The 22777-nt window shown below is 38.8% G+C and overlaps 1 protein-coding gene across 1 annotated transcript in view; it reads right to left on the bottom strand.

Moving 5' to 3' along the window:
- The window catches only part of SPIDR (scaffold protein involved in DNA repair), a 195726-nt gene that overhangs the window by 13550 nt on the left and 159399 nt on the right, over window positions 1–22777 (bottom strand). Inside the window, exons 11-14 of the mRNA XM_041412567.1 lie at window positions 13269–13427; window positions 3917–4004; window positions 1465–1608; window positions 1311–1370 (exon numbers count right to left, since the gene is read on the bottom strand). Coding sequence (XP_041268501.1) covers window positions 1311–1370; window positions 1465–1608; window positions 3917–4004; window positions 13269–13427 — 451 coding nt within the window. The remainder of the gene's footprint in view (window positions 1–1310; window positions 1371–1464; window positions 1609–3916; window positions 4005–13268; window positions 13428–22777) is intronic.

Raw genomic sequence — 22777 nt, 5'->3', positions numbered from 1 at the left:
AAAGAACTAATAAACCTCCCAGGAGCAACAAAAAAAAAGCACAAACCTTTCTTTCTTCTACTCAATATTCCATTCTTCAATATCACATCTGTTCCAGCATGCTTCATCTTTTCTCTAATTCAGTGATGAAGTGCTTTTACATAAGAATACTGATAACACGCGTCAGAATTTCAGATGTAGACATTCCTGAATTAAAAAATGTTTGGCTAGGATGCCCCTAGTCTGCAATTTTATTTCATTTTTCACTGGAAGAGGTTTCTTGGAAATAGGAATTTACGCACGTATGTGTCCATCTTCCTGCTGGCACATTAAAGATCCCATCCAGCTAGCCCTAATTCCATGTTTGCCAATGCTCTGTCACATTCTCAATTAGCATGGAGAGAACACAAGAGATACCCCTCATCTCAGTAGTTAAAAGTACTCCCTGCTTAAAAATTAAATCATAATTCATTGGCTTTTGAAGCAAAAGGGCAAGACCTAAATTAAATTTATGTCTCAAACTTGTGGGAAGCATCTTCAGCTATTTTGCTGGCTGTTCTGGAATTTCTTTGTCTTTGGTTCATATGCTTTGATTCACACTTTGTTTCTTGTGGAGTTGATGGACAATTGCAAATTATTCTCTGCTAGAATTCAGTGCTGGCTGTACTGAGGATCCAGTCGCCAGGCAAAAATAAATAAATCAGCAACAAAAAAATTCCTTTAACTACTAAGGGAGCTAGCAACATTTTGAAAGAACATCGTAGCATCGTTCAGAAACAAATAAAACATAATTGTAAGCTTTCCGGCGCAGTATGGATGGCAGATGTATTTACCTAAGAGTTCCTCCCTTTTACTACTTACTGGACCATAAAAGCCAAATTTGCCTGAGGGGCTTCTATGAAGTCAATGAAAATCACCCACACATTTGCATGAAAAGAGTAAAACTGTATTTTTATATAACCATCATCTGTTTCACTCTATCCCCCAACACCCAACTGACTGGGAGCTTCTTGCTACGTTCCTAAGGATAGCATTCAGCTATAAATCGAGCCTCAACTAACTTCATGTGAGCTCTCTCTCCAGAGTGCAGTATCATCTCTGGTTAGATACCAATTTATTCAGGAATAATTGGCTTTCTAGACTGAGTGGCATTGAAACTGGTGAGGCAGTTCATTTTACCTTTACCAAGCATTTTATACACGGTGATAATTCTGCCCATCAACTCTTGAAGATAATCCTGGCATTGGGGTTACCCCTATACAAGATGAATCTTCTTCACATAAACATGATGCTGATTTTATGTTGAATTCATTGCTAAATAAAAAGATTACCTGCAGCCTTCGATAGAGCACTTGGGCCCAGAAGCTACACCGCTCGTTACAAGCATCAATCTGAAAAGAGCACAAAAATAGGGAATGAGACAACTGTGATACCAGAAATCCAGTGGTAAAAGGTATTTGTTATCTGATTTGTAAAGCAGATTACCCGAAGAATTTCCTTTAGACCATGAACAGCTGGTGGCTGGTACAAATTAGAAATCTGTTCTTCCTCATGCACTTCCACATGTATTTCACCAGATTGAACAGTAAGAATGTAACAGAAGCTGGGAGGAGGAAGATTAGTTGTCATCTATTAAAAAATAAGAAAAAGAAATGTGGCACATAAAAAAGGCACTTTAATTTAACCAGTCAAGTTTTACAATAATAGGCAAGATGAATAAAACAATTTACATTTTAAGATGGATGGGGAAACAAAATTATATGGTTAATAACAAGGACTCTGATGTAGAAGATGAGTTAATAAACCAAGAGTCACAAGTTATAAGCGAAATCAGCTTGTGTGTATCATTCTTTCCATAATCTAACATTGATCCTCATCACAAAAACAACTCATAACTTGGCACACTTGGCAAACACTGTGACTACTTCAAGGTGCTTTTTGTTGTTTTGCGTATCTTTATTACGTGGTAGGAGTGCATTGATTAGTCTCCTTTTTTTTTTTTTTTTTTTTTTTAAATATCCATAGCTTTTCTGAGATTTGGGGACTTTTGCATGTGGGTGGGTTTTTGTGATAGTAAACAGCTGCCGAACTTTTAAAGCTGCCAAATTAAATCCAGGACAGCACAAGGAGATAATGAAGAACAGGAATGCAAGAGCTGCAAGAACTGCTCTCTTTGTGGCATGCCAGATTTTTCTTTTCCCCTTAAAGAGTACCATGACGTAACAACTTTATCAATCACCACTTAGAGAGGACCCAAGCTGGAAAGACTTCTCAGAAAAGAAAAGACAATGCTAGAAGATAATTTTTATTGCAAATATGGTAAAATACTCTTTCAGCAATGTTTGTTGTTAATAAAACATTTAATTTAACAGAAGAAATATGAATATATTAAAGACAGTTGCCCGCCCATTAAAAAGAATCTGCTTAAAGAAAAATAAAGCAAAGGAAGCTGATACCCAAACTCTGCCTCTGATAGCATTAAAGAAGGTATTTGAATGTACATATGGCTCAAAAGAAATCGTTCCACAGGTCCCTTCCCAACAACATCATCATCATGCTGGCAGTATTGTTTATATACTGATGTATAAAACTGCTTCCACAGAACTGTGCATAAAACTATACTGTTTGCATCAAGAGAAACATATCTCAATTGAAAGAACTCCACCCAGCCAAAAACGTGGAGCATCAGAATGCAAGTTGTGGTTCTGTGCGGAATTAATTTCTATTTCAAACCAATGGCAGAAATGTAAATTACATGACTATGGCAAGTTTCCTCCATTTTTAAATTGCTAATAAAACAGAAAAAATGAAGAAATAGCAACAGTCATAACAACACTAAGTGACATTTAAGAGCTTTGCCTCAGCCATAGATATTCCCATTCTGTTGCCCACATAATTTTAATGCACAAACCCATTCATTCCTCTGAGACTTCCAAAATATTTCAATGAAAGACAGTCAAAGAGAGCACAGCTATTTCACTCAGTTTCAGTCTTGATTTTATTTTTGACTGAGGTCTGATCTTTTTGTTCTTCAATATAAACCCCTGGACAATGCAAAGAACATGCTGCATGGCAGAGGAAAGATTCTTGGACTTTAGAAATAACTAGTAATATCCACCTTCAATATTCCCTGGTTTTGAAACATGTTTATTTCCAGCTCTCTCTTTTTTCCTCCCATATTGACTCCTTTGGTCTAAAACCAATTTTTAATACCACTAATTTCTTCCCAAAGAACAGCCTATACAAGAACATCAAGAAAACTCTTGGATATCCAGAAGCTTCTCAAATGGTCTCATTCTACTACAATGATTTGATGTGACAGAACACATTTTCAAAGACAAAATTACAGATGTGATTTCAGCTTTGCAAATATTGAACATACTTTAAATCCACTTCTATACTTTCCCACCCCCTAAAATCACAGAAACATTCATTAATCTTTAATAATTACTTTTATGTTCATCTTTCTGACCTCACATGAAACAAGTATCAGTCAGAGACATCCTAACTAGTAAGAGACCTGATTCCAGCAGTCACTCTGTCTTCACAGAAGTTAATCTTCAGAAAAGTGCTCTCAAACCTAAGGCTGAAAAGTGCTTTTAAAGGAGTTAACATCCTTGTATATAGACTTCTCAGCAGACTCCATGATACCTAGTATCTCTTTACTCCTGCAAGGAGAAGAGAGGAAGAATTTGTCTGGACATCTTACCATTCTAGCTCTAGAGGATTAATAACTGGCTAATTGCATCAGTTTGGAAAGATGCTGTTAATTCAGAGGGCTTCAGGTTAGCCTGGGAGGTTGTCAGAATCAGTAAAACAAAACTTGGTAGGTAAAAAGAGGGAGAGAGTCTTCATTCCCAAAGTAAGCATGATTATACCACCATCAAAAATACTAGCTGTGAGTGAAAAAATTCATATCTGTAATAACAAAACTTACCATTTCAGAGTCTTGACTTTGTCCGGGAACTTTTACAGGCACTGCTGGAGGCCACAGACTGTCTATCAGACTAAACAGTCCTAATGCCCTTCAAAGAGACCAATAAAATCAGGTTTAAAATGTTTTCCACTGCCACACATTATATTAAAAAGATTCATTAAGAAACGTAATCTAAACCATTGCATGATTACGAAAACAATTTGAAATCATATTTGTATTCTGGAAGCTGGTTTAGATTTGGTCTAGTTAAATTTCCATGGCTCCTGCTGCTGGGTGGAGAGGGAGAGAAGGGATGTATCACATGCAGTGACAAGCAAGTCATGTTTAATCCTTTGCCACAAACAGCTTGCTACACGAGAGAATTCAGGGGAACAGGGGTAAATGGCAGCTTGGGAAGGACACAGGTATCAGCACAACTTCTTTTAAAAAGTAGCTTTTAGCTATAGAACTGTTAAAAAGTTTTGCTTCTAACTTCTTCATTTCTACTGGTTTTTTGTTTGTTTTTTGTTTTTTTTTGGGGGGAAGAGGTGCTGCGTGTGTGTATGCACTTTTTACTGGGTTTTTTGTTGTTGTTGACAGCTGACTGTAACTGCTTTCAGGAAAGCCAGCAATTATCAGATACAGAGAAACAACAGGCAAGATTTTGTTAAGTGCCATGTGCAGAGAACAATCTCCTTCCTACACAGCTGCTCACTCAGTTATGGTTTGCATTTATTAATTTTCAAAGTTTCACACTTTTGATTTAAAAAACAAACATAAAATTAACAATCCATCACATTAAGGTAAGATATTGACCATCTTTAGCAAACCAAGCTGTACTTGGCAGCAGTTCAGTGGCTGCCTTGTGAGTTCATGGAACATCTTTGGTGGACAGACAAGAGTAGCTGAGGGAGGGGAAATAGCAACAGATAGCTAACTTGAAGAGAAATACATTTTTGAGTTAAAGTTCTGAGTTATCTTGTCCCAGTTCTCTGTTCAGTGCAGTTGAAGCACAGAGATCTGGATTTTAACCCCACACTGCCTCCAAGTTGTCTGATCCTCCAATTAAGAAAACAACTATTTTTGAAACAACTCTAAAAAATGAAGTCCAAAACTTTTAAAAAGTAATATTAGCTTCTAAACCCAACTGTTTAGAAGGAAACCACATACCCTGTTTACAGGGCTGAAGCACGTTGCAATATGCTGCTTCTCTTCAAGGGGTCATGGAAACTTTCCTTTTAAAGTTCTGCTTTTGGCTCACTTCTGCTTAAACTTATTTATTTCTGCATTTCCTTAGACCTTCTCTGGATCCTTAGATTTTGGTGTCTACTGGGAGCTTCTCAGCTTGTTTTTTTCACTGCCTGTGATTCAATGTTAACAGTGATGCCTTTGCAAGAAGTTTTACGTCTGCAAATAAAGGAAATCTTTGGGAATAGAACTTGAGGCTCACAATTCAGGTAACAAGCTGGCAGACTAAAAGACATTGCTACCTCTCGTTGTGTTCTTCACATGAATGAAAAGACTACAGACACAAAAGGGCTGGTTTTTTACAGAAATGGACTTACTGGCTTACAAAGCATCATCCCCAAGTCTGTGAAAGGAGACAGACTGGGGTAGTTTTGGTGTTTGGAAGTTTTTTTTATTTTAATCTGGGGTTTTTTTTGTTTGTTTGTTTTTGTTTTTTAACAGTGATGTCATTGCAACACACAAAGCGATGTTCCCTAGGTATTAAAGATACTTTACAGCAAACTGACCACTTCTTGAATCCTTGACTGGGGCAAGATTTTCTGGTTTGTATTGTAAAGAATGCTATCTGACACAAGGAAGGCAGAGACTGCACATTTATCAATTTACAGCAAGTAAGCCACCTTGACTGGGGCAAGATTTTCTGGTTTGTATTGTAAAGAATGCTATCTGACACAAGGAAGGCCAGTGGCCAGAGGAACTAACTGGTCTTGCTAACTGGGAGATGGAAAAGGAGAGCTACAAAGCGAGAGCAGAGCCTCGTGTACAACTCAGGCAGTTCCATGAATGGCCTTCCTCCATGACCCATAGCACAAGGTTGGAGAACAGATACCAACGCACCACAAACTGTGCACAGAGACTGCACGTTTATCAATTTACAGCAAGTAAGCCGTGTTGTTTGTTGCATGTTCACATCTTCACACAGATTGATCCCTCACTTGCATTTTAAAGTGTTCACAAAGGACATGAAGTTGCCCTTTCTTCTTTAGCTCACTCCTAACTTGCTATCCTGTGTCAGAATGTCTAACAGATATGGTACATTTTCTTCTGGTTTTTTGTGCCCTTTTGGAGAAGGCCATCTACTGTTTGAACGAGGAGCACTTAATTAATAGTAAATGAGAGTATTTGTTTGCAAGCAGGCAGAGGATCAGTGCTGTGTGGGGCAAGCCTCCTGAAAATCTTGGCCCCATCATTTCTTTGACACCAGTCAGGCCAAGGGCAGAGACAAACCAAAGGATTAGCAAGTTCCAAATCACATCCTGCTGTGATCCTTGTCTGTGAGCTGGGATGTTCTCGCCTGGGACCCTCACTCCATCAGTCAGTGTCCCTGCTGGGAGTTCCTGGGTTTCTCCACCCATTTATACATCTACAGGAAAGTTAACTCCCTTTTTACACTTACAGGCTTCAATTTAGCAGAAGGGAGAAAGACGTGGGGTTACTGACAGTGGAGAAATGACAAAGACATTGTGTCCTCCTCTGCAGAAGATCATTATCCTTACAGAAAGAATAAAATTAATTCCCTTCACTGGCCAAGTAACACTCAAACTCCAGTTCAATCTGATTTGAACAATGGGTGCAGTTTATTCAAGATGTGTAGCCTTCTTCAGCTATAGAGTCAGGACAAGAATGAACAGCTGGCTCTGTGCTACAGTGAAGGGGCATGGTTAGCTCCCATGTGCATATGGAGCCTCTCTGGATACACAAGACAAAATAAAAATGTTTAAATTTTGCTCTGTGAATGTAATTACTAGTTACTTTGGAAAAAAATTATCACAAAAGGACACACTTTTAAGAAAGGAAAAGCAGAATAAGAAGTGAGAAGAAATAGGCTCAAGGATCAAAAAGAAAAATTAACATGTAAAGTATTTTGAATAACTTTTTTTAAAATTTTACTTCAGAGACTATAGCACTCTATAATTTTGAAAAAAAACCCGACTGAATCTATAGCAGGAGAAGGACAAAAATAATCTATGAGATTCTAAACTACAGACTCAACTCTCTACTTTCCATGCCAGGCTTAATGCTGTTTGGTAAAACAAATTTTGTCCTATCCCAAATATGTGTATTTCCACTGTTTAACACCAACAAAATAAGACTATCAGTAACCCCAGTGAAGTATTACAGTAAGATTTCCACAGAAATTTGGACTTAAGACAGGTAGGTATGCCTGTCTTCTATAAACCCACATCTTCAAGCCTTGCTTATATATACAATCAGATTTTACATATATGTGTATATACTAAGCAAAACGGGGGGTTTTTGTGTCCTTAATTATTTTTACTATCCAACGTCCTCAAAAGACATCTCTCTTAACTTTACTTTCCTAAACTTCAGTATATCTTTTCCTTGTATCCATAAATGCAAACTGCCTGCAAAAACCCAGATATCAGGCAGAGAATTTTAAAGATATAATACTGTTAAACAGGCTAAATACATGACTGATACACCGGTATTTACACTATCAGAACATCTCTGATCCTGTGGAAATCCCATTTATTTCATACTACAAGCTGTGTTTCAAAAGTCAAACAACTCTGATTTTTCAAAATAAATTTCACTGATTCTGACCTGACAACTTATTTCATAACCTACTAAGAAGATTTTGTTTATTTCTCTCAAAAGCATGAAGTTTCAGCTACAGTTCTGGTCCAAGAACTTTGTGTCTGCCATGCCTGATCCAACTTTTAATGTACAGCGTACAGCTTGGGGAATTTTTCAACTTTAATAATCATAACAGGCTCAGGGGAAAAAGTACTAGAGGGAGAAAATACCATCAATATCAGAGAAAAGAAGGCACGTAAACAGGGAAAAAAGGAGCTATGTAAGGTTTATAGCAAGGAACAGAAAGATGCTAGGATTCTCTTCCAACATGTTCCACAGCTCTGCTCAGAGGACTTGGGACTTGGAACTGCTCTGCTTCCTCCTCTCCTACTTCTTAAACTTTTCGTCTAAACCAAACCAGTTTTCTTTGGCAGTGTCAGTCTCAATTATTAAGAACTCAAAAATAAATAAATTCCCAGTCCTCTGTGCAAAACTATGAAATTCCTTAATAATCACCTAGACTGCATGAACTTCAACTGTCCAGGGACAAGCAATCCAAATATAAAGCTGACACTGTAGGCTCTCTCCCTCCCTTCAACTGACCTACTAAGACTTGCAGTGCACAAACTATGCAACACCACATTTTCTTAGCCTTGAGTAATAAAAGCAACAAAATCACAAAGTAAAAATCTGAGCCTGCTAAACCAGCATCTTCATCAAAATACAAATGGGGAGGAAGGGCTGCTGACCTGTTCTTTTCCTCTCTTTTTATTTTTTTTTTTTTTTAGATATATGGAATCATATAGTTGAATGATTTACATACTTTAGTAATTCAATTTTCTATAGGATGTTAGAAATGACACATACTACACCAAATCACTGAAATTATAACATAAAAGTACTATTGATTCAATATGGATATGCCTATAATATTCCCCAGTGCTGATTACTGAATAGATTAATGACACAAGCACTAAGATACAAGCAGCATGTTTGTTAAAGAATAGCAAATTCAGGAAATAAAAAACTTCACTTCTGATACAAAAGCAGCCATAGAAATGAATATAAAAATAACACATATAGTCAAAACTTCAACGTGATTACTGAAATTATGCTTTAAATGAAACTCAACTTCTAACCACAGAAATTACTGAAATGTTTCAGGACCTCAAAACCCAGAGACTTGGGTGGATCTTGTAGATGGCAGTCTTTTTGGAGGAGGGAAAACCAGAGGAAGGAAGTTATGACCTCCTTGCTCTGCGGAGAGTTCTTACTATTACATTTCCTGCCAATGTCTAGCAGTTGAAACACTTACTTGTGCAGCAGTTAGCAGTGGTCCTCTCTTCTGAGGGCAAAACAAAGTGAAGAGAAAGTATAAAGTGAAGAGTAAAGGGGAAAAAATGACAGAAATTGAGGCCAGAGATGTATGTGACTCAAATAAAAAGGGAAAAAAATAGAAAAGAATGAAAACCCTCCAGCACAATAGTGACCACTACAAACATACAGGGAGATTTCACATTTCAGTGCCTAACATTTGAAAGTTTAAAATGACAAACAACAGAAGCCAGATTTATTTGAAAATGCAGAAATTTCTCAGAAAAACATAACACTGGTTGATGAGCTCAACATTCAGAGCCTGTTTTCTGCAGAAGAAAACGCAACAGATAATACAGCCTGCCATGAATTAAATGTTGGCTCAAAAGTCAAAACTTATGAGTTGATACATCCTTCAAAGTGTTTTAGCCTATCCAACACAACCATAGATTTTAGCATTCTACATGCAGCAGTTGCCTCTTCTTTTGAAGATTATGAATAATTTTTTCAATTTAGGGACAAAATTTGTACTGACACCCTGTGTTCTTCCTCCCGCCTCCATTTTTAAATTTTGGTTATCTTTCTGTTCTGCTGCAGAGAAACTCTTCATATTTCTAACACATAAGAAAGCATAAAAAGAAGAAGCAGGTACATCTGCTATATGCAGCAGTAAAACAACTCAGTGGTAGGAAAATCAGGTGAAAAGACCCAAGCTGTCAAAATCCAAATTATTATTCTGTGTGGAACTCCAGGTAGGGCTAAAAAAAAATCCATATTTTTTGTCCATAAAGGCAGGTCTCTAACTCCAAAGATCATCTCAGATCATTGAAATTAATTTCCAGTAGGAAGCAGGAACTATAACAATTTATAGGTTATTTCCTCCTGAGGCATTTTAGTGAGTGCTCAGCCCCTGTATCTAATTGCATTTATTTAGTTCCTGGTTATACCTGACATACCTGAAACATGCCTGGGACCTATTAAAAAACAGGGGGGTTGCATGTGCTGCATATGGATTCTTAACCAGCATTCCTGCCTCTAGCAGCACACCCCCGAAATCTCACTTCCTCTTCCTCAAGGGACTGAATTTAAGAATGACACATGAGGCAGTGGGAGGGTGAGAACAAGAGCCTCTAAGGAAACAACACCATCAGCAGACTTTCAATGAATATTTTTCAGTTTTCTCCCTTTAAACCACTGTACTTTTTTTCTTCTTTTTTTTTGCTGATACTAAGCATGCAGCCCAAGGAATAGTTGTAGGAAAGGCTAGGTGACAAGTATGGATGAGAGGGTAAAGAGAAAAGCTGTCAGGAAACAGATACTGAACCACACAAGTTCAGCCAGTTGCCACACTACTGCTTCCTACTTTACCCACCAGCCTCACAAACAGAGTAGAAGAACTGCTGGAAATCAGGCACTGAACAAGCAGCTCTGCCATGGCTCAGCCATGTCCCTCTGTCTTACAGGACTGCCAGGAACTGGGCTGCAAAGGGAAACGCCGCTTCCTTTGTGGCACTGCAAAGGGAAGGATTTCTTGCATGTATGCTTTACATGGGTGTATGCTTTATGTGGGGTATGGGCCTGGCTCTGAAAACCATCTAAATCAGTAAAAGACCTTCAAACAACTTATACAAGACCCCACTACTTAGCAAAGCATAATAAAAAGCAATATTCAACATTAAAAGTGTTTCTCTCAATGTAAGGTTACATTATCATTCCAATTTTTCACAGAGCTGATCTCTGTCAAGACAGGACATGGTTGTGTAAGTTTTTATCCCACTTTTCTCTTGGAACCCAAGTGTTTTCTTATCAGAGAAGAAATGTGTTTAGTTTCTTTAGCACTCTTTAACAGTACAGGTCCGTTCCAAAGATCAAGTAACGTGTTCAGCTGGGGTTTCCCCTGGGTGTAAAATACCCTTTATCGTAAACTTATAGGTTTTTAGCCCTTGAAATGAAACTTCAGCTGACAACAGTGATTTTAAAATTGCATTTGCTGGAATGATGTCAAATAATACTTCAAATTAAATATTTGAGGATGGATGACGGCCCGGAAATTTTTTTGAACGGTAACAGTGGTCCATTGATGCAAAACTCTTGAGAAGCTCTTGTATCTATTAGCAAATGTCCTCTGTCTCACAGAGGGACTGAGGAAGCACTCTGTCTCTGATTACAATCCATGTGACTGTGGGACATGAACATGAACATATGGGATCTTATTAGCCATTCCTGGCTTTCTCCAAATCATGTGCTTCAAAGGCACATGCAAAAAAAGTCATTACTTTTCCCTTGTATTTCCTACATTTTATTCCCTTTTATCCACTTTAAAAGCCACTGTCAGACTCCAGGAAACAAACAGTTTCAAAGCCATCTCCTTCCAAAAAGTAATTGGTGTTCTCAAAAAAAAAAAAAAAAGCAGTCTTTCTTGCAGGGCAGACCACATAGTTCTTACTCACTCATGTGCTGCAAGCCAAGGTTGGGCACTCACAGGCATAACCCATCATGTGCTTGGATACACCAGTGGCTCTGGAAATCCATTTATCCAGTGGCAATGAGTTCTACAGCTTAATTATGCTCTCTGAGAGTAAGTACTCTCTCGTATTCATTTCAGCTATGGCTTTACTGTGGTTTCCATCACACCTAGAATGTGTCCCAAACACTTAAAAGTAATAAAAAGTTATAAAGCAGAACTTAGGCTTAAACAATTAAGAAAAAAATCAATCCCTGAACAATTCCCCCACCCACCCATCTTGTACAATGAAATCACGTTTTAACCGCTGCACTGTCCCTGAAGCTACACTATCCCATTTTCTTCTAATGTTCCCTAGCAGGGTTACCACCAGCACAGCTCCAGCTGAACCACCAGCATTTTCAGCAGTGTGTCTTCTGAACGTCCTCAGAATAGCCAGAAGTAAGTTACTGCCGCTTTGAAACAGAATTTACATTAGGAAAAGTCTGTCTCTTATTAGTTAGGCAGAGTACTGGAAGCACCAGCAGCCAGTTGTAAAACTTCATTTGTATCCAGAATTCCAAAGCCATTATTTAATTTGTTTGGAAAAAATGTAACTTGAAAAAAAAAGCCAACAAAATAATTAAATAAGAAGACGTGTTTGTTATTAAAGATCCATAAAAATGCAAGTAGGCTTGAAATCCAAAGGCTCTGAAAATTAACACTGCAAGTACATAAAAAGAAAAGCATACTGAATAGGGCTGGCTAGAAAACAACAATTCCATTTTGCTAAACATTTCAAAGCTTTGAAATTTGTTTTTGTTCCAATATGAAACAAAAATGAGACTTTCTCAAAGTTTTCATGAAACGAGAATAAGAGAAAGAATATTCACTCCCTCTGGACCTGAAAAAAATCTTCCCAACAAAGCTGTCTCCAAAATAGATAATGTTTCCATGAAACATTCTGGTTTTGATGAAACAGCATTTTTCAACAGGAAAAAAAGTGTCAGCAGAAATACCATAGCCATTCTAATAGCAAAGGCTTATCTAGATCGGATGCTTGTACGAATAAATTATGTTCAGAACTGAACCAATCTAATTATATTTACATAGGTCCCCATGAGAACATTGTATCACTCTCCTTAGAAAGATACTCTGAAAGATACTCTGTATAATCGATCTATTTAATTTTTTTTCTTGACTAAAGATATTTTATTTGAAGAACGTAAGAGGAATCACAGAATAGGCAAAATCTGAGACGTACCATAAGTCAATTTATTACTTACGTGGGGGAATTTTTCTGTAAAGCTATTGACATTCTTATTCCAAAAAAGAATGGCTTTAAGATCTGCAAGATTTTTTATTTTTTTTAAGAAACTTAAATTGTGGTTCTAAAACCATATAGATTTAACAGAATTAAGCTCTGCTATACTGAAGGAAAGTCTGTGCTTGAAAGTTCAAGCCATACTGGGCAGCACTGTAGAAAAACTTAGTGCAGTAAAAAGTTCTGCAATGAAAGGGAGATGAACTAATGTTTATAAGTCACTGAATCTACTGAAGAGGAAGAAAACACTCATATTTTATGGAATATTGCACACAAAAATTCCTTACTCTGCTAAGTGTGTATTTGTGCATTAGCTTATTTATGCTCACTTTGGAGAACAGTTGGCTCAAGCACAGCTGGATGCCCAAAAGTGGCAATGAGGACATTTGATTGAACAAAGCCAGGTTCAGTTGTACCAAATAATGTTGGTCACAGAAATAAATAAAAATGCAGATCATCTTTGCCTGCCACAGCAAGCAACATGTTCTTCCATTAATTGTTCTCACCTTCCTCTTGTAGTTCTCTGCAAAATCTTCATTCCAGCTAAGCAGCAAGATCTTCCTTCCCATCTCCTGCAGTACTGCTCAATGTCATCTGTGGAACTCAGGGACTGCAGCTGCACTTCACTGAACATGCCATAGGCATCCTGGACAAGGAGGCACAACCTGCAAAACATTCCTCTGTTACTCACTGACATCTACTCATAACAAACCAGTGAGCAAAGTTCTGAAAACAATATACAAACTTCAGGACAGGGCTTATCCTCCGCAGTATCTGCAGAATTCCTATCAAGTAACGTATCAATAAACAAACCCAACATCGTTAAAGGTTTTCTCATGTACATTTTCAGGACATAACAGGGCCATGAAGCAGAGAAGCATGACTGAAACAAAGAGTACAAGGCTTGCACTGGGGATTAGATTAATTAACTGCTATGCACTATGTGGCTTGTGTACTTAAAAACAAAGAAAGTGAAGTTTTTGCCTTACTTGAGGTAAATTCTACAATAAAGACAGAACAACAATTTATTGTCTTTATTCTAGAATAAAGACAAAAAAAAAAGTGTGTGTTTAAATATAAAAATTCTGCTTAGAAGTAAGCAAAGCAACATACACAAGTAATAATCATCGAGACTGGCAAGGCAAGCATTACATTTTCCCACACTCTTTTTTTAAAGAGTCCTCAGGATGCAAAAAAGAGTGACACATCAATTTTTCTCCAAAGAACAAAACTAAACAAAAAACACAGAACTGAAGATTGGTATATTTGGAGTTGGGTATGAAGCCCAGAGGAACTATTTTAAGAAGGTAATTAAAGAACCTGCTAAACAAACAATTTGATTAAAATCTATGGAAGTAGGGGCTGTAGGGCTGGGAAGTATTGCTTAACCAACTTGATGGCATTTTGAGAAGATAGTACTGTCATAACAGATAAGGTAAAATCAGTGGATGTCATACATTTAGATAGTCAAAAGTGCATTTCACAAGATTCTGCACCTGAGATGAGCAGCCACGATAGCATGAATCATGCAGGGCTGGAGGAAGGAGGCCCCTGTCTACAAGATTGGTTTTAATTGCCTCCGAAAGAGACAGTTAAGCATGGAAACTTTTCAAAGGGAAATAAAAATTACCTTTGAGGGTAGCACACACATCTTTGTTTCCAAATAAAACTCAGGGGTGCATTAGGCAGAATTCAGTTAATTTCCAAGGTACATGCCAAAACTACCCTCCCCAGAGTGGCACCATTGTTCCCAGCAAGCCAACTCCAACTGCTTTTGGAACACATCCTATAACATACATGCACCCTGAAAGCATTCAACAGCAGTCATCATATCTTTACAAAATACATTGCAAACTAAATGAGCTCCTACACTGCAGAAATTCATGTATTTTCTTCACGTGGAAAAGTAGGCACATGGAAGAGCACTAACCACACTTTCCTCGTTCGTTATGAAGTGCCTAACTTTGGCTTAGACCCTCAAGAAGGATGCATTTGATATAAGACACAAAGGCCAAAGGCCTTTTGACATCAGCAATTGTGCAAGCACCAGCTAAGAGTCCTCATTTTGTCAAAAGCTGGTGCTGGTTGTGAGGAGCAGGGAGGAATAGGACTGGGTACAAAGAAAGACTCCCCTATTTTCCCCATACCTCTAGCTACAAAGGTCCCATACAAACCGAGCCATCATCAGAAAAAAACCCAAAACAAACTAGAAGAACTATGTTTGCCTGCTGCTTTCCATGTTAGGAATTTGAATACAGTTAAGAGCTCCCCCGAGTTTTAACTGATTTGACTGAAACTTCCCCTGATATTGTTTTGTTTGGAAAACCAGAGTTCATATTCTCTGAACATTTCTGAAAATCAGATTGAGGGGAACCGGAAAAACAAACCAAACCGTTTTGCCTATGTTAACAAAATGTTGACTGTTAATTGTGAAAAATTAGGCCTCCGTATCTTGGTGTAAGAAGGGCCAACTGAGTTAGTGTCTCAGATCAGATCAGTTCAGCAGTCTCTTAACTGATCACTGGAATTTCTCATATCTTTAGTGAGACATAACTGAACACAAGTAAGTCTCAGACTAGCTGGCACCAGGGTCATATTAAGTCCTCTGGGACATGTTAATTGCCGAAATAAAACTAGCTTGGTTGGTGCTGAAGACATCAGTCAGTAAAAGAGCATTTTCCAAGTCCTTTTAAGTCAAGCAAAGAGATGGTTTCTGTCAGACATGGGAATCTCAACTCCCTGCATCTCGGGCCACAGATTTCCATTCCTTTGTGGTGGCACATAAATGGCTAGGACAGGAAACTCATCTGATCAAAAAATACTGTAGCCAAATCATCATCATCAGCAGCATCATCTGAGTTTCTTGAAAATCAACTCTTTAAAAGTAAAAAGCTCCTATTTGCATGGAGTACTGCTTCTAGGCAAGGATGTATTTTCCTTGAAGCTCCCACTCCAGCTGTCCAAGGTATGCAGCACATACAGGAATCTCAGGTCACGATAGGAGAATGGTCATCTTATGACCATACTCAATGCAGAGAAGAACTGTGTTATTGGAGGCTTCTATCAGGAATGCTCCCATGCACACTGGGAATACATTCATGGTTACTGGCGTCACGAAGGAAGGAACACAGAGCAGCAGATTCCAAGTGCCTTTGCTCTGTCAGGTTTGTACACAAGCACAGACAGACACTATATTTACTACATTTGCTCTTAACAGTGTCCAGAAGGTAATCACAGTTTCTCTGCAACATGCATTTAAAGCAAAATGTGTGTATTCACTCACGCGGAAGTCAGAATTTCATTAACAACCATTCAGACACTCAACTGCAGAGAAATATCCCAGATCAACACTGTGAACAGAAGTTCACAAACACATTCTCCCTGCTTCCCCATGCCTTTAAAACAGTATCAATGAATGATGGCAAAACCTTGAAATGCTATAGGTGTTTGAGGGACAACTGATTTTCCCACTTAATGACTTAAGGAAATCAGCTGCATCCCACAAGGATTTAGTAATGCACTTGGAGAACTACCCTCCTGTTCTCTGGAACTGGTTCTGTTCTTATGGATTTTGTACATGCTGTCAGCATCACTGACAGTAGTCCAGCTGCATTCAGAACCTATTGATTCATGACCTTCACTTCCTTACCAGTACTCTTTTTTCCCCTGATTTCACTTTATTCCAAGAACAGTGCATTTGGATTATTTTCCCAAGTTGTACAGTTGCTCTCATATTACAGCAAATGTTCTCACAAATTAACTTTTAGCAGGCAGTCTAACTGTGATTAAAGCCAACAGCTTGTCCCATTACTTTCCCCCCACCTTTGAACCTCACTACCACGATGAAAACCCACATCAAAATTATGAGACAAGCTGCAAAGCCAAAATGAGTATCTGCCCCCCAGGAATTCAGCATTTATGTTTTGTGCACATCTATAGAAAATGCCTTTTTTTTTATAAAATTTGGATTTGTATCAGTAAATAATGTTAAACATACCTTTACCAATGCCTTGTCAGCATGCATAGTACTGAAATATTAAAAAAAGGACAGGCAACATCTCCAATTTAATCAGTGGTGCTTGTGAAGGGAGGAAATAAGGGCTATCTTTATTTTTGGGACAACAGGATGTGACCCTGTGTAAGACCCTCAACTTAAAATATGGGTTTGGAAACTCAAATGTCTCATGTAAAATAGCAGAGAGCTCACTCCTGGAGAGAGGGGTAGCAGGAAAACCAGTAGAGGAACAAATGTAGGAGATGCAGACTAAGGAAAAGGTGAAGTATGACACATTGATAATAGCAAAGGGGGAGAAGATAGGGAATGATAAGAAGTGAGGCAGAGTTCAGCTTTTTTTTTTTTTAATGCAATGACACAGTAAGTCTCATGCAAAAGCTTGGGAAGATTTTGTTAATTTGCTAATAGCCAGAAGCAAGGATGGGGGCTGGAGGAAGATGAGACTGATTGCTCTGCATTATTTCTATGACTGTGCTGATCTTTAGGACAAAACGTCTCCCAGTAGAAATCTGGAGAGGATTACAGGATTAATGCCATGCCCTTCTCCCAGTTAGTCACTCTTCATGGTCTAAAGGGTAAGCCCTTCTTTTACTAATATGTTTCTATGCATGAAAAATCATCTCCTTCCATACTGCTGCTTTTATCAAGCAGCTGACTTTCTGCAGAGGTAAGGGCGATGAAAACCTTCTCCATTTTTGGTCACCTCCAGCCTCCTCAGCAGCTTGGGGACAAGAACAAGAAAAGGAAGATCTGCCTGGAGAGGAGACGAGAGTGCAGGGAGGCCAGAGCGGACTGATTACACAGACACTACCTTTACTGAGTCTCGGGAAAACAAACAGCAGAAATTTGTCATGAGCAGATCTCAACCAGCAAGTAATTGTTTTAGCCTTGGGTAGGAGGACAATTGTGTGGCCCAGGGCAGCTCTTCTCCATGACAGCTACGCTGTGCAGTACAGCACGAGGAGCAGGACAACCAGGCAAACACCACCACCTTTGCAGCACTTTGCACAGACCTCCTCAGCTGCTCTTTCTTTGGGAGTGAAAGGGAGGAATGGGAAAATGCCTGAAAACTAATTGACTTGTATTAGCTCTGATATTTGCTCATTCTTTATCTTCACCATCCATGAGACAGCTGCTGCTGCTTTGTTTGTCAGAAGGACTGCTTATCTCTGTGAGGTGCGGTCCTAGCAGAGGCATAGAGCACACGTACATAAACACACACAAACAAAACCCCCTCTCCCTGCATCACCAGAGGCACAACACTACCTACACAACTCCAATCCAGCAACTTGTCTGGTCAAGTCTCAAGGTGGAGCTGATTAACTCCTGCTAATATGGCTCAGATTCAAATTGTAACCTGCAGGACACCACCCTAGCTGGGTTTAATCTATCCCTACCTTATGAACTCCTTGCATTCACCATATCCATACAGTAATTGAAAAATCAAGCTCAAAGCACAGGGACAACTGTCTATCTTCCCCCTTTCAGCACTAACATTTCTCTGTTTAACATATTATATATCTATATTATATTACTTCAATTTAACACTATTATTTATATATTATATACTATAATCCTATTTAACACTAGTATTTCTCTATTAAAATCATAAAGAAGTTCCTTCATGCTATCTTTCAAAAAAAATGTACCCACTGCAGCCTTCTTTGGAGAGATAAAAAGAGTTTTCTGCTTAAAATCCATACATTTGGTGTCAATAAAAAGTGAGTGAAGCTCTACAGAACACAACTGTGGACTGAATGCTACAAATACAAATTAACGATGATGGTAACGATCTCCTTTTCTGCATAGGTTGCAGAGGCACAAAGGTACGGAGGAAAACACAAGCACCACAGTTTCCAGTTTATAAGGGGAATGTTAAACTGGAAGAAGAATCCTGGTCCAAGTACAGACATTTCTAGCACCCAGCCTGATGCTCTGGTTTGAAGCATTGACATGAACAAAACACTGATAGTTTGCTTTGAAAATTGGAGGTTTAAAACTACTGAAAAGTACAGTACTTTTTACTGAAAAGTAAAGTTTGTGATCATGCATGTTTTTATTTGGCAGCTGTGGAAGGGCCCAAAAGGAAAGAAAGAAAAAGGCAGTTCTGGAGTGCTGGACCTGGCAGAAGTATTGGTGGAAACTACACATTTGATTGGAGTATCACCAGGGAAATGACCTAGTCTTATCTCAGCATCTCAAATAGAAAATATGTTGCAGAGGCCTCTCTGGTCTCAGGAAAGGAAACTATTATTTTTGCAGACACCTCCTAATAGAGGATTTCTGTAACACACTTGCAAATACTCACTACAGTAACTATACCAAGTCCCACATTTTTGATTTTCCTTGCTTTCATTACAATTTTTTATACATACGTTAAAAAATGGAGTGAGAGCGTAAGTTATAAGATAACTGTTGCTTATTTTTATTCACTTCCTTGAATCATCACATAGTTCAACACAAACTGGAAAATCAAATACCACTTCCACAAGCTCTTTCCTGATCCCCTGCCTGCTGATTGCTTTTTCCATTTCTTCATTCATGTTAATCCTTCCACCTACTATTTTCTGCCTGTGGCCTGAAGAAGCAGCACTTCTGTGGGAAACAGCTTTTGTGCGTAGGAAGAGACCTGTACGAGCCAAGCGTGTCAGCAGAGCTACCTTTTTACTGCAGAGTGTGCTTGCAGAGAACAGGGCTGCACAGCACTGCAAATGTTCCCACTCAAAACATGGAACACCACCTGCCTGCTGGGAGCTACATGCAACTTGTCAGGAATTGGTGTAGCACGAAAGCCAGCTTTTTGTACTTCCCATGACAACCACGGCTTCACATGTGACAAATTTTTTCCTGCAAAAACCGTTTCTTATATGAAGTTTTCACGTGACACCACGTGAACTTTTTTAACTTCCATCTCTAAGTGCACTTTTGAATGAAACTGCTGATGTGTGTGTTTTATCTGTACATGGAATTCCTCTCAAAAGTAAACAAAACATTCAAAACCATAAAAACACATTCCTGGCAGTCACTCATACACAATATAGAGCCTAAGCTGTAATTTCAAACTGTTACAGAGTTTCATTTGAAAAATATTTTCAGTATCATGGATAGCTTCGCTTATGTCAGATTCAAAAATGAATACTGAAGTTGTTCTACATTCATAGTTTAGATCCAAAGTAATGATGCCATGTAAGTCAATTTTTATAGTGATAGCTGGTTTGGAAGATACAAAGAGTTAAGGAAAAATAACTTCCTAAGTATTGCCTAAAAGTTTGTATAAAGGCTAGGCCACAATGGAGCAGTAAGGCCTTCCTCCCTCCAGATCCCCTGGCATCTCAACCTCGCGTGGGACTTAATTTATGGACCTTCTCCTAAGATCCATTCCATACAGCTTGTTATGCAAATAGAACCAATTCTGAGTGGTAACAAAAAAGCAAGCACATGAGATCACCCCAGCATGTTTCACTCACTGTGCTGTTAATTGTAGTTGGTAAGAAAAATAATGATGCACACCCTCCTCAGGTTCTTCAGTGTACCATTACTTCAGCATGGAATCCCATCACAACCCCTTGGTTATTTCAGTACACAATTCAGAAAAAATATCATTTTCCTGCATGCCACAATTTACCAATCAAGAGTAAAAATGTATATTTAAGAAACTCGCAGGCTCAGTTGAAAACTGCAAGTCTTTCTTATGGATGATGTCCAATAGAAAGATTATGTTCCAAATATAACAAGTAATTACCACCCAGTCATTTAAAGTACTTATCTACAAATCTGAGGAGGGGTTCTTTGTTTATTTTTTTAATCTCAAGACTGTAATTATTGTTTTGGCATCCAAGAATTCCAACAGTTGGTGGGGTGCTGCCAGAAAGATCTTTTCTTGCAAGGTGCTCAGCACCCTCCTTTCCAAGAAAATCAGCATTCAGTTGCTGGTTCTGGCAGCGTTTCACATCATCTTTGCTGCGCTGTGTTTCCTCCACGCCTCAGTTCCTTATACGTAAAAATCAGAATAAAAGTCCTGTCTTCAAAGAGTGATCTGAAAGCAATAGCTGAATAACACGATTGTATCTGGGAGGGCTGGTCCACAAAGCCTATTATGTGTGCTAGATGCCATTTGAGTTAGGGGAGGAGGCTATATATATGTATGTGTATATCTAGAGAGGAAGGGCTTCCCTGCAGTATCAACTCATTTCTTCCACACTGCAAGACTCAGAGAACTCTCAACTTGCCCTGCAGAGCCCACAGTGTGGGTTTACACCATCTGGAATGAAGCAAGAACACAGCAGCAGCGGTGCTGGGGTCCCTTATCTTTCAAGACTGTATTGCTTGTGGATTCACCAGATTTACTTCTGAACCACAGAGAACCATGAATGGAACCATGAATGGGATCCTGGAAGATTTTGTTTTAAAAACAAAAAATCAAAATGCAGTGAGTATTAAAAAAACCCCTGCCCATTTCAGCAGGCACAGATGATCCTAAATCACATTCTTGGTAGTATAGCACTGCTCATGCACTTCCTATGGCATGTAAAAGGTAAATGAAATATAGCAACCCTGCAGGATTTTGTACACAGCTGTGGCTGTATTAAATAAGACACTCTGCTGCGTCAGTGCCACATCATCCCACTGAACTAGCAGAAAAGTATAACATTCATCAAAAATCAAGGGCAGAGCAAAGAGCCAAGAAGAAAAGCAGAAGTGCAGGCTTGCCAGGGCTCCCTACCCAGCAGAAAGGCTATTTTCTGCCTTCTCACAGGGCCTGCCGGTGGTGTTTTCCACTCATGCCGTTTTCCTCCAGCCCGTGTGAGTGGCTGCCTGTCCTAGGTGTGTTTCTAAATGAGGGAGAGGGAGCGTGTTTGTGTGTGCGCCGTGTGTTTACAAGAGTTATGGTAGCAGTTCTCAGCAGTCCACTGAGAGTTCTAGGAAACGGCCCCTGTTATTTTATTCTCGGTCAATGTCAGCTCATGTCAGGCAGTAAAGATCACACAGGACAGCCCTCTCCATCTCGCAGTCCTGGCCGGAGGCCTCAATGGGAGAGGGAAAGGGAGCGAGCTGCGAGTGGGCGGAGAGCCTTCCCAGCACTCTACCAACCACTGCAGGAGGAATTATGATAAACACCACTCTGGAAACCAGATACAACAGTACATTGTGTTCTTCTTCGGAAAAACAACCCGACTTCAGCTCACTTAAAGTAAACAGTTAATCCTGTTTATCTTTTTTTTTTTCTTTCTGATGAGTTGTTAACAGAACAATCTCTTCTGCAAAGCAAATAAGAGATCAGTCCCTTAAATTCATACAGATTTTTTCTTTCCCCTAGAAAAAAAAAAAAAAAGCAGTTTGATATGTAAACTTTCTACTATCAGCAAACACTGTGGAATAACAATCTTTCTTGGCTTAAACTGGCTTAACAAAGCGATGCCAAAACTGAATGAAACCTTTCCCTCACTTACATATTTTATTTTGGAAAACTGAAGTCCCAAACAGAATGTTCTATTCATCCCTTTTAACTATTCAGTTTCTGAAAAGAACAAGCAAAACTGGAAAAAAAAAATCAGGGTATTTGCTGTCCTTCCACTGGGGAGTAGAGATCAGCTACTGAGCAGGGGGATGGCTGGTCCCAGGTTTTCTCTGAGAGGTGAAAAAAGAGGAATCAGACTAATTGGCTGCAACTAAGGTAACAAACTGTTATCCTCCTTTTCAAAATATATGCTTACTGTGCAAATTCATGGTGTCTCTGACTTCCAATAATAAGGGTGATTAATCAGAAAAGCAGCTGGAATTGATTTTGTTGTTTTGCTGGAGTCACCACAGTCTACCTATTAACTACTTCTTATTGGGGACTTCAACCCAGTCCACTGAAAGCTACAAGATTTCCCAGAGGGAATTTTAATTTTTAGCACTCAAGAGTTTAAATAGTTCTGAAAGTCAACAATGAAAGTGTGCTTAACATCCCTGCTCAGTAAAGTTTGTTGATTTAGCTATTTATAATAATAATAATAA

Source organism: Onychostruthus taczanowskii, unplaced genomic scaffold (genome assembly GCF_017590055.1).
Source record: "Onychostruthus taczanowskii isolate IOZ18803 unplaced genomic scaffold, ASM1759005v1 scaffold4, whole genome shotgun sequence".
Taxonomy (NCBI): domain Eukaryota; kingdom Metazoa; phylum Chordata; class Aves; order Passeriformes; family Passeridae; genus Onychostruthus; species Onychostruthus taczanowskii.
This window is presented reverse-complemented; position numbering and strand designations above follow the sequence as displayed.